The sequence below is a fragment of the Lontra canadensis genome, unplaced genomic scaffold (assembly GCF_010015895.1).
Source record: "Lontra canadensis isolate GAN:19392208 unplaced genomic scaffold, GSC_riverotter_1.0 scaffold9, whole genome shotgun sequence".
Taxonomy (NCBI): domain Eukaryota; kingdom Metazoa; phylum Chordata; class Mammalia; order Carnivora; family Mustelidae; genus Lontra; species Lontra canadensis.
Genome location: NW_022631003.1, coordinates 28,879,771 through 28,898,437, shown reverse-complemented (window position 1 = coordinate 28,898,437; position 18,667 = coordinate 28,879,771). Strand labels below are relative to the sequence as shown.

Below are 18,667 nucleotides of genomic sequence, written 5' to 3'. Positions count from 1 at the left end.
GCCTCCACCATCTCTCTCTCATGCCCTAGAACACAGTGCACAGCAACCATCTAAAAACCCAACATATTGTTTATAGTATTGCCTTAGGCATATTTCACATATTCGTTTATTCTTACCCTACAACCAAAATATAAACTTGATTCTTCTTCTTCTTCTAAGTTCTAAAATAAACTAAGGCACAGAATGGCTAAGTAACTTGCCCAAGGTCACACAGCTATGAAATGGTGGTACTTGGAGAGGAGCCAGAAAGTCTAACTCCAGCCCCCACACTCGAACAGTAACTCTATCTTCCTTCCAAGATTCTTGGTAAATGTTCACTTCAACTGATTCGAGCATGACTCAGCACAGATGAATCCATACAAACATCTGGTCTTAGAGAAGAAAAAATATTCTTAAAGTCTCACACTCTTAAAACTTTTCTTGGGACATACATAAATTGTAATGGGCAAAGTTTTCTAAAAACTATCAAAAGCTTTGATTTGCACATTATACAAAATTCCATTTGATCATCAAAAGCCTCCTAGGACACAAAACCTCTTCAAGCACATGTGTGGAATGGTTGTGTTTTAGTAATCAGCTGTCACTTACTACATACTTCCACCTAAAACAACAGAAGCCTCTGGATGCAAGGCCAATGAGCTTTTTGTTTTTCTGTTTTTAAACTGCTGGCATCAGCCTTCAAGGGTTTGAACATGAACTTGTTATCCTTGAAATAAACAGCTGCTTGCCAAAGTTGCTCTGATTAAGCAGTAAACATCATTACAAGACACAACTTCTGTTAGTACCTTGATTCAAGCAAAGGGTTTAACACAGGCAGAACCATTTTAAGGTCCCCCATAAAAGCACTGACTGATGAAAGCAAAAGAAAAAAAAATCAAGCCAACAGAGACTAAGAGGAAGTTGTATTACTGAACTCCCATGCCCCTGTGTGTACAGAATGCCTTCAGCATGGGGAGCAAGAAGGAACAAGTCCATTGTGCTCTGGGAGAACTGCCTTGAAAGTAAAAGGATATGACAGAGACTGAACAGAATCTGGGACCTTAAGGGTGAAGAATATTCATAAAAAATCAATAGGTCTCTACAGTACCCACTGTGGTAATGATGACCATGACAATGATATAGCAATAACAAATAAGCTAAGAAGACATGTATGCCAGGGGTGTCTGGGTGGCTCAGTGGGTTAAGCAGCTGCTTTCCACTCAGGTCATGATTCCAGGGTCCTGGGATGGAGCCCCGCACCAGGCTCCCTACTCAGCGGGGAGTCTGCTTCTCCCTCTCCCCTTGCTCATGGATGCGGACATTCTCTCTCAAATAAATAAATAAAATACTGGGGATAAAAAAAAAAAAAGACATGCATACCAAACTAATTTTCTTCTATTAAGAAAAAAGGGGCACCTAGGTGGCTCAGTCGTGAAGTATCTGCCCTCGGCTCAGGTCATGATCCTAGTGTCCTGGAATCGAGCCCTGTATCGGGCTCCTTGCTCAGCCTGCTTCTCCCTCTCCAGTTCCCCCATGCTAGTGCTCCCTCTCTAGCTGTCTCTTGCTGTCAAATAAATAAATAAAATTCTTAAAACTAATTAATTTATTAATTAAAAATATTTTTTAAAAAGTTAAATTGCCAAGTAGCAAAATCAAATATATTGTTTTAAGATAGAGGAATGCAGTGAATATCTGTCTTATTTGTTCATTCCTTCACTTGTTCTTTCATTCATTCTTGGCAGCCAGAGTCTGGGCCCTGCCTGCAGTACTTGGATTTCTTGTGGGGAATTCGTCTTGTCACACTCTGTTAAGTCTCAGTGGAACCCCAAGGTGCTTGGCCTGCCCTAACTCCCTGGAAATCAGAGGGGCTTCTTTGGCCAATCATTCCTTTCAGGGCCCTGCTGGAGACAAAGGACAGGCATATGACCTAGACAGCTCAAAGCTCCGCCAAAGGACTTAATTTCCCCAGCACTTTGTTGTGAAGATAAAATAAACCTGGTATAAGTTTACCTATTTTTTCCTGGGCAGGTGCTTGAGTGCTCTCAAGACAGACTATCCCTATGCCTGTTTCCTGTCTGCTCCGTGCCAACTTCTTTACTGGCCTTTTAATTCTGTGCACCTTCCTCTAGTCTTCCAATAGATCCTCTTTGTTTTCAAGCGATCCCAACTCTGTCTCCATTGTTTGCCCCCAGAGTGTAAGTGTTGGGTATCAGCTGAGCAGTGACTAAACCGGGGAACTGGGTCATAAGTGAGAACAGAACCTGGAAGAGGGCACAGACTGGGAATCCCTGGAAACCTGGAAAAATACTGTTGGGATCCTGGTGGGGCAGTGCCAGGGAGCCCAGGTGAAGGTCCTCACCAGGGATATGGCATTAATTAGCAAGGTGGCCTGAGCTCCAGAAAACACAGCACAATGAGCAAAAGTCCCAAAGAATGTTTATACTTTACAACAAGTTTAGGGCTTCCAGGTGACCTTGTTATATTCAGAAACAGCTTCTGTAGCACATCAAAACCTACCGGGAGATGAAAAAAGTCTTCCATTTCTTTGTTCACAATTAATGCTCAGAATAAAGCAACTGGATCACAGATCACAACTTAATGTCCTTGAAGAGTCTAAAGAAAATGTCCTGCGTTTCTCTTCCTTCCTGCTGTATGCTCACCTTTCTCATTGACTTGTCAGCATCAGGAAATTAGGTTTATCATTTCATTTTGTTTATAGCTGATTTTACAGCCCAGCTCATCATTACGACGGTTTCACAGACCCAGAAACCTTCCCATGAGCCTTATTTTCATAAATTCACTTAGAATGAGCTCACATTAAACTTTATAGAATACCATTTTAAAAACTAAAGCTAAAACCCAAAATAAAATTACATCTTCCTCTTAAAACTTTACTAAAAAAAACCCTGCAGGTTAATGATTATTGCCAGACCCATGTTAACTCATTTGTTTGGAAACAAATACATAAGCAAAGAAATACATGGGAAGAGATTTGCTTTTCTCCATTAAATCGTACCTGAACAGGGACTCTCTTGATAGCCAAATTTCATTCTGCTTCACAGTTTTCCAGGAGAAAAGCAGCAGCAGCAGCGCAGTACACACGGTCAGGGTGGTGGCCCCCCAACGATTCAGTCCTGCGCAGAGCTTCCTCAATCCGTGCACAAAAAGGATGCAGTAGCCCATGCTGGGAAATAGAGCGGGAGAGGCAGGATTACTTTGGGGGTGGCATGGAGTCCCCCCGAGAATTCGATCCCATAGAACTAACTTTCAAATAAAACTTGTCCCGTAACAGAGAAACAAATATAAACTCCTCTGGCTTACACAGTATTTTTAAGTTGGTTCTCTAATCACTCTTCCAGTGCATTGCCAGCTCTCTGGCATTAGTGTGGAGAGTAACAGGTTCATCGTTTAGGCTCCAACTGCCCAGGATTTAAGCAGCATCACGAGATGTCCCTTTTGTATGTTCTTGGGTCGTGACTAGACCCTTATGTCACTGACATTGTATAACCATACTGGCACCACTAGTTTAGATCTAGACTGTGTCGTCACAGGTGATGTCATGGCTTTGTGAGAAACAGTCCCCAAGAGCTCCCTATCAGGTCCTGGGAGGGATGCTGGTCACCAAGGAGCCACGGTAGTCTGTCCCTAGGGATGTGTGCTCCCCGGTAAGTTCCCACTCTGGTCCAAGTCCGTCTGCTGAAGGAAAATCATCTATCCACAGGCCAACTCCAGAGCACTGCAGCTTGGAGCCCATCACAAACCGCACTGACAGTACTTTCTTGCTGACTCTGGCTCAGCTTTCTATGTAGACATGAAGAATCTGTCCTGTTATCTGAGTGGCACGTTGATAGCACGTCTCTAAATACCTTTGACTGGAATGTGGTCCCTCACATAATTTATGCAGTCGACTGGCCTCAGAAAATCACAGACATTTAACTTGTATCTATCATTGCCATGTGCATTTCAGTTTTAAGACCCACTTCTTTCCAAGGAAAATAGACTACAAATTATGGAATATTTTGAAAACGAAGCAAGCTTGTGTAAAGAAATCCTACATCAGTTAAATATTAATGCCATAAGAAGCCCAAAATTAAGATAACCCATTCACTTGTTCAATTATTTATTCATTCTCCCTCTATAGGGACTGGCAATATCCTGGGCACTAAGAATGCAATTATGCATAAAACACAGGTCCTGCCCTCAAAGAACTCCAGCCTACTGGGACAGGTTGGTTTTGTCAAGGAAAACACTTAAATAGTCTCGTTTCTAAACATATCTCCTTTAAAAAATCTCTCCACTTCTGTTCACTTTTCTAAATGTCTACAGTATCAAGGGTAGAAAAACAAGAGAAGCATTTAAGGTTTCTGATACGGAGATGCTGGGAATTAGTTGAAGTTCGAGCTCCAATTCCATACTTCAAATCCCCTAAGTCAGTTGGTCCAGCTCCCTAAACTCTGAGGGTTCACTATTAGGTCAAACAAAGGGAGTCAGCCGCCCACTTACTCATTTCAAGCTAAGGAAGCTGGATTCGGTGGCCATAAGCACAGTGCAAAAGCCTTGAACATGCTAAAACATAGAGTCACTAACACTAAATAATAAAACCCCAAAACCTCTTCCCCTTCCACAACAAGTCATGTTTGGACTTAAAGGTATCAAGATCTTTTAAACGTCTCTCATTTGATACAACTGGCCATGCTGACGCATTATAGGCCACCATGGCTGCTCAAGCTCCTGAGGATGCTTGCCATTTGCTCTGCTAGCCTCCTCCAGATCCCAGCTCTAATGGGCAGGGCGCATCTCTGCCACATGAAAGCCTTCTGGGCTCCATTCCTCCATTCGACAGATATTTAATAAACCCCCAACTGTGTCCTGCCATCATTATAGGCACCAAGACCGTAGCAGTGGACAAGAGACAAGAATTCCTGTCCTTGTGGAACCCACGTGGGTGGAAAGAAACAGCCAATAAGCAAATAAAACACAGAGTGTGCCAGGGTATGTTACATGGGTAATAATCTATCAGCAAAGAGGACGAGGAAGCTCAGGGAGGGGAGGAAGTCGAGATTTTAATATGGTCAGGAAAGGCACCATGGGAAAGGTGACATGGGAGCAAAGTCCTGAAAGGCATGTACCCCATACAGGCACCCACAGCTGTAGTACCAGCTATCTCCTTGTTCCTGCCTTCATAAAGCAGCTCCATGAAGAACAAATGTTTGCTGAGCACATCTCATGGGCCAAGCATGTTCCATGTAGGAGTTCAGCTCATCCTCACATCCCTGTGGGTCACTCAATGCTAGAGGTGTTTACTCATAAAGATGAGGATGAGGAAGAAGGTGAACTGATTTCCTGAATTTGGTCACACAGCCTGTATAGTAGGGCAAAGATACAAAGCCATGCATTTCAGATTCCGAACTCACACTCCATATGCTGTCCTGCTTGTCTGGGTTTTGACTTAACTGGCTGATCCTTGCGTTCCTCGCACCTTATCACACACCTTGACTTACTTCCCTCCTAATCACTCCATTCATAAAATTTCAATACTTGTTTTCTGTCTCCTTGTAGGAAACAGAGCTGCCATCTGGCGGAGCAGTGGGAGAGGAGAACACTGGCATCTCCACATGGGGTTCCCAAGCTATGGCCACAAAATGGGAGAAGACAAGAATAACAAAGATAACAACAACATAAGTAATGAACTATTTTACACATCCGTATGTTTACTGAGTCCTTCTTCTATTGGCCAGGCACTGAGCTAAGGGCTTTGCATGGACCTGTCCACAATATTTGTAGGACCTAGGATAAAGACTGTTCTGGTTTTAAATATATTATCTGATTTGAATATATAATCCTAGTATCTCCCATTCCATAAATGAGGGAATTAAAGCTTATAGGAGTCAAATTATTTGTCCCCAGCACCCACAGCTAGTAACAGAGAAGACCCAAGGCTCTACCACAATGCTAATCTCCAGAAGTTGGCAAACCTTTTCTGGAAGGGGCCAAAGCATAAATATTTCGGGCTTTTCAGGCTTTTCTGTCCTGCCCACTCTATCCTTGGGGCAGGAAAGTAGCCAACGACACTATGTAAATTAATGGCATGGCTATGTTCCGATAAAATTTATTTATAAAACAGGCCAGCCTTCACTCAGGAGCCACAGTGTGTTGACCCTTGCTATAACCAAAGGAAGGAGAAGGCCATTCCTTTCCACTCAGCAAGGGCATCAGTATCAAGTAACATGATCATTTTTTTGGAAAGTCCTTGTATTGACATATGGCTTAAAGAAATAGTAAGCCATATAAAATAATCTCTACTTAGGCTTGCAAATTTCTTAGAGAGTATCACATTCTTACAAACTTGAACACAGTATCACCAAGATTAAGTTGCTTCTCTATTATGACATTTCATCCTTCAACATCTGCTTTAATAAAGATCTCAGCAGCAGGGGGTTGAATTGCTCTCTCCATTTCCAGGGGCAGGCCAAGTCCTCATTTTGAAAGTAGAAAATCAAGCAAATGAGAAGCTACATGACTTTCTGGCCTCCAGGGAGATGAAACCAGGCTGCAGAGTGCTTTGGTGAATCTGGTTAAGGAAAATCTGGGCTCTGATTAGAGACCTCTACACAGAGCATAAAGGAGTCATGCAAACTGCTGACAGTGAACAAAACCAGTACCTGAAGAACCAAACTCTGGCTACTGATTGGTTTGCCTCAGCATTGAGATGCAGTTTCAAAGCAGCTTGAGAAACACCACTCACTGCTTCTTCATGTGGATTCATTGTTTGATCTCTCACTCACTGGCTGCAGGTATTATCCCCATTTCAGTGCATGTAACAACTAGAGACTCGGCATCTCTCCCTGATACTTTCATGATGCACATCCAAAGGGAACTGAAGAGGAAATGCAGGTCAACCATGTTTGTCCTTCCATATTAGAATAAAAAATATTTACACCTGTTACTCGAGAACTTTGTGAGAAGTTAATCATTGTGTAAATAGTGCAGTGTACTTTCATGAACCTTGCCCAGAAGCTCTTCAGTGATAAAAGAACACTTTTTCCTATTTACATCAGCCTGAAAAAAGGACAATTTTCGATCCCTGGGCCGAGCATGTTATGAAGTTTACTGTGGCTTCACTTTTTGTTTAATTACATGCAGCAAAGAGAATCTTTTCACGATTAATTAGAACTGAAATTCTACCTTTTAACTTAAACTCTAACAACCCACTGAAAGGATCTACAAATAACATTAGTGGTACAAGTCAGACACAGTCTTACGATTTTATTGCTTAAAAAAAAAAAATTCCCAACTTTAGATATTTGCAATGAAACACAGCCCTAGTTAACTTCATTCTGGTCTGGTGAATCCCCACTTGGCAAATTATGACAGCAAGATCTGATTCTGGTCTCATGAATGGTTAAACAATAAAGCCCTGGAATGCAGAGCCCAGGACAGGTGTTTGATGCTGCAGCGTAGAGGCAGCAGGGGCCAATGGTGAGGCCACTGATCAGATTTAACCTGGAAGCTGCCAGCTTCTGGTGAGCCAAGTCTCCAAGACTTGTTCTTTTTTTTTTTTATATCTCCAATATTTGATGGGCAGGAAAATTTCTCAGAAGGCTGAATGTATCTGGATGTAAGTTTATTCATATTCTAAGAAAATGACTCCAAAAGCATTTCTTATACATTTCTCTCTTGTGCGCTCCTCATCCTAGGTGCTGGGCTCTCACGGGAGTGATAAAGAGATTCTATCACTTCTCCAAGAAATAGATTTCTTCCGTTCTTTCCTCAGCATATTTATGAATAATTGGGATAATAATGCCATTGCTTTCACCTTCTGTGAACCTGATTCTCCTCTACGTCTTTGAAGATGAGAGGCTCCCTCTCAACCTTGTAGTTCATCTACTAGCACCAAATTTATAAGACCTCTTGTGGTAAATAAGACAGAGCTCTGGAATCTGCATTTCAGTTCTGACAATGCCTGTTGTTTGATCTTTGATTATTTAAATTCTCTACTTATTAATTTTCTTATTTGTAAAAGGAAATAATTTTACACTGTGCATCATGTTCGATAGACAACCATAAATGGTAACCTTAATGTTATAATAATAATATTATTATTAGGGAATTATTTTCTGCTGAATAGAGTATGAGACAGGATGTGTGTATAGTCTGCACATATCCAGGTTAGAACAGATGTCTCTCTCTACCAGCCTCCTGTAAATGTGACAATTTCCTGAGGCCCCTAAAACACTATGAGCCACAGTGGAACGAAAGTGCCCTGGTGCAAACTTGAAGCTTGGGAGTTCACAGTGAGCAAAAGGGATGTGGGAACTGGGTCAAAGGAGCTGGGTTCTTTCCTAACACTCAGGAGTTCGCCGGCCACAGGAGTTTTGCTCAATCTCATGAAGCCTCAGTTTTTTATTCTGTAAGAGTTTAACATTGCCTGCCTTAATAGCTGAAAATATAGCTACTTTAAGCACTGTTGTTTGGAGTAAATGAAATCATGTATGTGGACATAGTCTGTGAACTGAATACAAGGTATCTGTGTTTTCAAGTGAAGTGTTTATATGTTCATGTGTGTGTTTAGTATGCCATATTCTATGACATCAATAAAATGTACTGTGTATATCATTTAACTATGTGATTAGATCTGTAAATACACCTCAAGAAATCCAGTTTATTAAAAATCCAGATTGACCCAAACTATGTAATTTATAGGATAATGTAAGTCTTCCAAAAGCATTCACAGAAAACTCCCTTAAAACTACAAACTTCCTTGTACAATATTGTTCACTTCAGAAAGGTCTGAGTCACACACCACTTTTATAGAACAATCTATTGTAGGAAGTAAAATATACTTGTATTATGTCAGGTAGCCATGTATGTATGCTAATGTACATTCACAATTCTAGAATTCAAAAAGCACTTAAGCAAATCTTCCCTTATTCCCATTTCAAATCTTTCTCCACTCTGTCTTTGTGAATACAAGAAGAAAGAAGAAAGGTAAGAAAATGCAAACTATCACCTTTTTGGTGAACTAATGAACAATAAGAAGCTTTTGTCCTTAACTTTCATATGGAATAGAGTATTAACTGTTTGGAAGTTCAGGCTGGTTATTTAAGGATGGAGTAAGTTTTATTCATTTGCACCCTGAGCATCAGACTATGACAGGGGCTGTTTCCTAAGTGTGGTTGAACAATGAGGTTAAAAGTATCAGAAAATAACATGGAAACAAGGGTAAACCTAAAAATGAATTAATCCAAGTCAGTGGTGGAGATGATAAGACCCACTTTCACCATCAGGAGAACTATCCAGCCGTGGGGTGTGGGTGTTTCCCCTTGCAGGAGCCTTCACTCCTGGCCTGGCTTCCTTCCCTCCCAGCCTGGTACAGGTAGTCAAAGCCAGATTTCCCATCTGGGCCTAAGAGGCCTTTCAGCCAAAGCCAAAAAGACTCCACCAAGGAACTCTAAAGCAACTCCTAAAAAGTTAGAAAACCCCTCTCTCCCTACCCTCCTACAAGCATGCCCATCTCTAGAACCTGAATTCTGTCACTTCCTCTATAAACCACTATGGTCTATGGTAAAGATCTGCACTTCTGAAGCAAAGGCATAATGGACAATCCACTAGTTGTTGTTGCCCCTTCCTCTATCCTGTGTGTTAACAGGCATATGCTCTGTCATGTGTCCAGTGTTCCTGAAGTTTCCACAATACTCTTTTATGAAGTATCTGTTGTGCAGGGTACTATTAGAGAATACATACAAAAATGGCGGTCCCAAACCTCACAAGAGCAGGACAATCCGGGTTTCTAAGAGTATGGAGGATATTCGAAGATTACTAAAATTTGTATTAATAAGTCACTGGTTTAGTGGTAACCATTTGGCAATATATATAAATGTATCAAATCAACACGTGTACACCTTCAATTTACACAATATTATATGTCAATTATATTTCAATAAAGATGAAAAAAAAAAGCCAATGGTTTGAGATACACCTCCCTGCGTGGAATCCAAGAGAAAAGGAAAGAAATGGATTCACTTATAAGTATGAGGGGTCTTGATAGAAGGGAGACGGAGATGGTCACACTTCAGTCCACTCCCACCCTCCAGGCAGAGCCATAGTTGGCTGCGCAGGACCTGGGCTGTCAACATCTATGCTTTAGTTGCTCTCCTCTGTTAGCAGAGGTGCATTTCCTAACCTCCTTCAGTGTGATGTTTCAGAACACTGACCTGCTAGGATAGGGTTGCAGAACCAATGGAGGAAGAGATGGGCCGGGAAAGGAGAGGCCTGTACCTATGCTGTTTTGCTTTCCTTCAGCTTGGATTCCTCTAAACTCATTTGCACAGGGTAGACTGAAATAATGACTTGCAGCTACCTAGCATAGCTTATGGTATTTTTCACATATATTTTTCCATTTAGGCTCATCTGAATCCAAATTACACTCTCCAAATTTTACTTTCAAATTGTAGTTTCCAAGACATTCACTGTTCATCATTTAGGACTTAATAGGCATGAACATTCATTTTTTATTAACTAATAGACTTCTATGATATTAAAGCCATGATTATAGTTCAGTGAGTGACTGCCCGAGATTATCCTCATCTCATGCCCCAGGCCACCCCACAGATTGGCCAACTGGTCTTTAGCCCACCAGCACCCAACCTCCCCCTCAGCTCACTTCATTTTCACTATGGCTCTGTTCTGTTCTATTTGTCTACGATCTACAATCTCTAATTTTAGAACACATTCGCTTGAGTCCCCCAATAAAGTCCTACTGCTTTCCTTCCTGGTCACGTTCTTCACACAGCACACTCACTCCCAACCACAAGCACTGAACCCAAACCTGGGGCAACCCTGGGCCCCTCCCTACCTGGGCACTTTTCTCAAGAGCAGCCCTCACTGGACAAGGCATAGCTTCTAGATCTCACACCTCTTCTGAATTCAGATCTCGGAGGGCTAGATTGGAACAGTTCATGCAGGCACAGCAAGAGCAAAGAGACAAACGAGCTGGTATCAAATATTTCCGTCCTTACTCCATCATATTCTGAAGAACAACCTTAATCAACTTCTGAAACCCCGGAGTAGGTTATTACACCAGCAGGAAGCCTCCAACTGCATGACAGTGGAGGTTTGTCCCACTGAAGCCTAGAGGCGTGGGGAGGAGCAGCAGAGCTTGACAGACTCAGCTTTCTTTTAAAACATGGCGCATAATATGGAAGATGCCATGTTTAAAAGCATAGGCATACCTCTCTAAAGTAAAAAGACTTATTTCCTTACTCAAATCTTCGATCTTCCCACTGTTTCTTCTCCAGTGGTATCCCTGACCTTCACTCTTTCTCTCCAGATCATTTGGTGATAGGACTTTATGGCCCACTCGTGTAATAGCCCACTGCATTTCTCCTTTTCCTTTCATTGGGCTCATTATGACAAAAGAGAACCTTCTTTTAAGATGGCATGATAGAAATGCATAAAAAATGGATTCAGAACTAAAACTAAGCACTTATAGAGTGGCTCTAGGTAAATTAGCCAACACATATGCACACTTACACATATATATTCTCAGAGACCTGGTACACTTGACCTTGTAACTTAACTGAAAAGTGCCTTTCAATCTATTTCTTGGGTTTTTAGTTAAGTGGCTCTTTGCCAAGCCCAAGGTGCTTTTCCCGACCTCTCTAATGTATTATACAATAGGAATTTGAGGCAAAAACAAAAAGAAAAACAAAACAAAACAAAAAAAACCCCACCCCAACACACAAAAACAAAACAAAACAAAAACACCCTCAAACTAAAAAACCAATATCTGGCTTTGCCTTGTTCCTGGGTTTTCCACAATTTTTGTGACTTGGCCCTCTCAAAATAGAGTTACTCGTGTCCTCTTACGTTCAATCTTGTCCCATCCATGCAAGCCACAGCCTTAGAGGGACTCAATCTTCTCTATTTGGTACCAACCACCTTGGGGCAATCTAACCTGTGCTTTTGAGTCCCTGTTTAGATCATCAGCTTCAGCTGAATTTACGAGTCTCCCTCCATGACTTCATGGGAACAGGCCAACTTCTGACCTGTTCTCATGGACGCAACCTCTCTTACTAAGCTGCCTATACAACGGCTCCTTGAAGAGGGAGGTCTGGCCTTGCTCCTGCTGCTGGGGCCTATTTCCTCCTGACATATAGCATACTTTCCTTCTTGCGGCTTTCCCCGTGAACTTCTAAGCATCAGCTCTTCCTGCTGCTTATGAGGACACCCTCTTTTCTCACAGCAGAGCCCACACAGATGTTTCCCGAAGCACTTCCTGGTGTCACCACCAGGCCTCTGAGAGAGCCCGTCCCCATGGCAAATGTACTGCCTTCCTTTCCCTTCCCCCAATGGGACCCCTCTCCCTTTCCTATGGGGACCATCCTACTGAAAAAGAGCAGACATAGGTGGTCACATTCCAATACATGACAAAAATCCTTGTTTAAAATCTGAAGAAAAAAAAAATTCATGTTTTCCTCAAGGTTATTCTGAATCACAAAACACTGAACTTTGGAGCTGAAAGAGACCTTAGAGATCATGTAGCACAATGATTACAGGAGTTGAGATTTCTCAAACCTGTAAAATTTCCAAGAAAGTGGACTTGGGTGGGGGAGGAGTGTTGTGCACCCTCCACTGCTCTTACCATCTTGTCATAGGAGGAAGGATATTTTAACACCAAAAATATAAGAAAGGCATAATTTCATAATTTAAAAAAGCACAGATAAAACTTTATGCAAAACCCACTGCACTGTCTTTCCCTCTCCCCTCACTCTCCCAATTTTGCCACAGACCAGGGAAAAGTCTGTCATGGAGATCTAAGCAACACTTGGAGACCAGTGAGCAAGGCTAACCCTCTGGTTTTACTGGTAGGAAAATGATTCCTCCAAGGCTGCCAGGCAGTAGGGGACAGGACTGTGCTTATTTCCAGTTCAGTCTTCTTCCTATTGGACTTGCTAAGCTAAGCTTGTGCTGATATTGAGCGACTGCGCTGATTTTCATATTTGGCCAAACTTTGATTTACTCTCAAATAATCATCACTCTCCTCCAGCAAGTCTGAAGAAGCCTATGCATAGACGGCTCCTCAGAAGGGGTTCCCAATATCGGATAACGGGAGAGTATTACTTCTGAGGTACTTTCTCATTTTGCATCCTAAGAAATACTGCAGTATTGCCCCCATAGTGACTCATGTAAGATTGAAAATTTCATTTCAAATCGATAGGTATGACTTGAAGGTAATCCTTAAAATAAAAAATGAATGGGTCAGGGGAGTCATCATTTTTCCAATTTTCCACATCTGTTGTGTCCATAAGCTCAGGGATTTTGCAATACAAATGGCATCTTTCTAAGAGTAGAGTAATTTTTTACATTTCTTTCTTCCCTCCAACACATGGTATCTAACTTCTTTTTCTGTGGTTTCAACTATTCTTGATCAATGTTACCCATAATACTGGTTCTGCCTTCATTTATCCTTATCTGCTTCCTCTTTCTACTCATTCATGTTTTCTTTTTCTTTTTCTTTTTTTTTTTTTTTAACAAAGAAGTAAACCTATTTAATTCCCGACCCAGGTAACCTATGATTACATTAGTTTGAGGATATGAAGCCACAAAGGCCACTACATATTCTTTGTCCAAATTTTATATTTTAGTCACATTACAAATTAATCCCAGGGTCATTCATGTTTTCTTAAAAGTAGCTTAGGAATTTGCTCTTTGGCGCTGAAGTGAATAAATCAACTTTAATCTGGCATGTAAATGGATATCTGATCACATCCTGTGACTTCATTTGAGAGCTCTCAACAACTATTTCTGCTTCACTGATTCAAAGAAATTTTAGTCCTTTGAAGCATTCTAATGTGGTTTTTATAAAATACCAAAAAAGTAGCCATCAAATTATATGCCTCTCTGGAGAGAATAAGAGATCAAAATTTGTTAAAAAAAAAAAAAAAAAAGTGATTTAAGCCCCAAACTCTCCAGCCTGTTCAAAAAGGAAATCCACAAAATAGACATTTATCACCAGAAGAAAAGATTATTCCAATTTCTTTTGGTGGTGAAACTCTGACCCTAAAGCCATGCAATGATAAATAGATAGCCTATTTCTGCCCCTTTTATCTATAGATTTCAAAGTGCAAGTGAGAGGAAGGTGATATTTTGGGTCTTATCTAAGTTAGGATGGAGGGAGAACAGAAGCCAGAAGATTTCAGTGGCTTGTTCGTTGTTAGGCATAAAGGCAGAGATAAAAGAGCACTTGGTCTGACTTATTCTGGGCTTTTCTTGTAAAATAGCCAAATTAGCCCCTGGGCCTGATGGGAGTCACCCAAGATTCAGTGAGGGTGGACTTCTGTGGTGTTTATGACGAAATCTAAGGCCAGGATTTGGCTCCATATCACTTGAAACAAACATTTAATGAGTAGAAAGCTCAACTTCCTCAGAAGGATTACCCATTCAGCTTTTTACTTCATTGTCCTATCGTTTGCTAAAGGTCCTGAGACAACACAGAGGTCTGCATAAAAAGGACAATGGGTATTATCAAACTTCCACTGAGGACACTATGTATATGTTTTCCTCAGAGCACCTGGGTACTTAATGCTGTGGAAAACGGCTCCTTCTTGTCAAGGTCAAAATTTAAGGGGAGCCATGCAGAGAAGATTCCTGTGTGCATGAAAGGCTTGGGAAATATTCTTCCCCATCACCAAAGCCAATGTCTAACCTTAATAAATGCAACAAGACATCCAGTGTCTTCACACTTTCCTAGGGATGCCTACAGCACATGCAAACTTCTCTGTGGTTCTCAGGAAGTTTCCAGTACCTCTAAGGACTTCAGCACAGTTTATAAATATTGACAAGTTTTCTATGAAAATGGGGGACTTTCTCTGGAAAAGATTTTACCCAGCAGTGACCAGCTGCCCCACCTCAGTAGAAAATAGTGGATAGTTGGGCAGAGAGCTGCTGAAACCCTCAGAAAATGATGACTGAATGTAAACTCTGCAATGCATACATGCAGGTATTTGGGGAGAAAAGTAAGCTAGTCATCTTTTTTTTTTTTTTTTTTAAAGATTTTATCAAACTTTGTCTTGGCAGGTCTTACTCAGGAGAGAGTTTCCTTCTCTCATCTTCTGTGCTATTGTCAAACTTTGTATTTGTGTGTTTTTTTTTAAGATTTTATTTATTTATTTGACAGAGATCACAAGTAGGCAGAGAGGCAGGCAGAGAGAGAGGGGGAAGCAGGCTCCTTGCTGAGCAGAGAGCCCAACACAGGGCTCGATCCCAGGACCCTAGGATCATAACCTGAGCTGAAGGCAGAGGCTTTAACCCACTGAGCCACCCAGGCACCCCAGTCATCTCTTTAATGAAGACCAGCTTACTGACACTGATTTTGGATGATTCTGCACCAAGTTTGCAAAATGGAGCAAAATCTGAGTGGTTCTAAGAGGCGAGCACCTGTTCTTGGAAATACCGAGGATTTCTTCATATTTAGAACTTTCATTTTAATACAAATGAGTTTATTCCTATCAGAAAAGGGGCAGGGACACTACATTGTCTATTTTAGAGAAAAGAAAGGCAGAGAAAGGTTGGGGCACCTGGGTGGCTCAGTTGGTTGAGCATCCTCTTGGTTTTGGCTAAGTCATGAGCTTAAGGGTTGTGAGATAGAGCCCCATGTTGGACTCTGTGCTTGGTGCAGAGTCTGCTTGGGATTCTCTCTCTCCCTCTCATTCCACCTCTCCCTGCCTGCGCATGTGCTTTCTCACTTTCTCTCTTGCTCTAAAATAAATAAATAAATCTTTTTAAAAAGTCAAAGAAAGGTCTATTTAAGATATTACAACCCATGGAGAGCCAGAGCTGGCATGATTCTGTAGTTTAGGAAAATACACCTACCCCGGCGAATGGAACCCCTTATTTTAACTAAGACGCCCCACAAACAGATGATGACAGTATTAAGGGCTTAATAATGTTTACACAAGGGTCTCTTCCAGAAAATGACATTTTAACCTCTTGTTTAAAATTCCAGCCCTTTATTTCCTCAGAAATTGTTCTCTTGTCTCTATATTAGGAAAGTTTGCTGCACATGCAACTCCTTGTCCCCCCGAATCCTAGATTCCTGAGGATTTATATCTCTGGACTCTCAGAAGTACACGACCTGATCATGAAATGGAGCTGAGCTGAAAGTACGTTACTGTGTTCTGAAATGCTCCTTCTTTTCACTTATGAACAATACTAAGATGTTACTATAAGAAAAGCAATGTAGGGGGTGCCTGGGTGGCTCAGTGGTTAAAGCCTCTGCCTTCGGCTCAGGTCATGAGCCCATCGAGCCCTGCATCGGGCTCTCTGCTCAGTGGGGAGCCTGCTTCCCTGCTCTCTCTCTGCCTGCCTCTCTGCCTACTTGTGATCTCTGTCAAATAAATAAATAAATAACCTAAAAAAAAAAAAAGGCAATGTAGTTTGGAAGGTGAGAGGTCCTTCAGTAGATAAAGAGTGCATTCCAGCTCTACCCATCTTGGGCAAGTTCACTAACTTCTTAGCATCCAGGTGTTATATTTTTGTAAAACAAGGTAATGCCATCAGCTACTTAGGGAGGTGATATCAATCAATAACAGTTATATATTTTTTATTGACCACATATAATGCAAAACGCTTTCTGAGTTTTTTAAATGATCATCTCATTTAATGCTCACAATGTCTCATTGAGTTGGGTGCTATTATGTTCATTTTATACAGGTGAGGGAAGTGAGGCTTTGAAATATCACATTCATCCTTAAGCCAGAATTCAAACACGGGCCCCCTGACTTCAGGGGGAAGCTATGGATTACTACATCAACAGTGTGAGTGAACTGATAACATAAATATAATATGTTTCGCATAGTTAGTGACATATAACTGAGGTTCATTAGAAGTTTTGGTACAATTAACATTAACTAATGTTTATCAGCAGTGAAACTCTTTGAGGCCAGACACGGAGACTCACTTATTTTTGTAATCTCAGATTCTAGTACAGAATGCAGATGTGCTCTGTGGAGACTTGTTAGGTTAAGAACGAACACGGATTCCACTTGGAATCATCCGCAGTAAAGAGCAGCACTGCCTGAAGCCACTTTCAGCTGGTCTAAGCAAAACCATATCTAGAACAGACACTGAGTTCCCTTCGCCCTCATATTCCCTATTAGAAAGGCCTCATAAGCCTGTTAAATCACAGCAATAAAGAATACAAAGAACCTGTGTTGTATTTTGTCTATAACATACAGTATTTATCAAGAAATAACCTCCTTCACAAATGGTGCAGAAGACACAAAGAAAATGAAAGACTGCCCTCTCTCTTTAACCTAGTCAAAACAAGAAGCTGTAACGACTTGGAAAAACTGTTAGGTATTTGGTTTGGGGGCAATCAAAGGTTAATGAAATGAAGTCCTAATTGTTTGTGTCTTTAAATTTCTAACTCAATGTCAATTAATGAAATTAAAATCTATTGATATTTATATTAATTTTAAAATAAAGTTTAAAGTTAAAATTCCTATCCAAAGGATAAAAAAATGCAGACTCAAAGGGGTACATGCACTCTGACGTTTACAGCAGCACTGTCAACAAGAGCCAAATTATGGAAAGAACCCAAGTGTCCACTGACTGATAAATGGATAAAGAAAATGTGGTACACACACACACACACACACACACACACATTACTCAGCCAGCAACAAGAATGAAATCTTGCCAGTTGCAATGACATGCATGGAGGTACAGTATACTATGCAAAGTGAAACAGGCCAGTCAAAGAAAGAGAAATACCATATGATTTCACTCATATGTGGAATTTAGGAAACAAAAGAGATGAACATAAGGAAGAGGGTGGGAAGCAAACCGTAAGAGACTGATAACAACAGAGAACAAACTGAAGGTTGCTGGAGGGGAAGTGGGCGAGGGGATGGGCTAAATGGGTGATGGGCATTAAAGAGGCCACTTCTTGTGATAAGCATTGGGTATTATACATAAGTGATGAATCACTGAATTCTACTCTTAAAAACCAATATTACAGGATATGTTAACTAACTAGAATTTAAATAAAAATATGAAACAAAAATAAAATTCAAAAAATAAAATAAAACTCCTAATTCAATATTAATAAATAAAAATAATAATTTCATTATAATATTTTGGTTTAGGATATTACCTTCTACAAAATTTCATTCTTACATGACATTCATGATACTACTTAACTTTAGGAAGTTTACTAATATCCCTATTTTAAAAATGTTAAGACTCGGTACAAAAAAGCTTCATATCTTGCTCAAGGTTACACAATGAATGAATGGCAGAACCACTCAGGGGACATTCCCAGGTATCTGAAAAGAAATGTGGCCTTGAACACTGACATCTGAATAAGACAAGAGAACAGACAAGCTTCAGCCCAGTTCAAATATTCAGAGATAAGTGGCACTGTGTAATCACATATGGCTGAATACCCTTTATAATTTTTAACCATTTTCTTTCTCAAGGACATATTTTCTTGAGATTTTACTATTTTTTAAATTAAAAGAAGAAAGGAAGAGAGAAAGAAGAAGATAGAAATTAATTACACTCTTGCTACTTAACATAATAATTTTATGCAATCCACATACTTCTAAAAAACTACGACAATTAGGTGTAATGAAACATAGATATTGGGGTAAATGATGGTTGCTGAAATCCTCAATATACCCCA

The 18,667-nt window shown here is 40.7% G+C and overlaps 1 protein-coding gene across 1 annotated transcript in view; it reads right to left on the bottom strand.

The window, feature by feature from the left end:
* The window catches only part of TMTC1 (transmembrane O-mannosyltransferase targeting cadherins 1), a 255,687-nt gene that overhangs the window by 69,813 nt on the left and 167,207 nt on the right, over positions 1–18,667 (bottom strand). Inside the window, exon 10 of the mRNA XM_032855161.1 lies at positions 2,996–3,163. Coding sequence (XP_032711052.1) covers positions 2,996–3,163 — 168 coding nt within the window. The remainder of the gene's footprint in view (positions 1–2,995; positions 3,164–18,667) is intronic.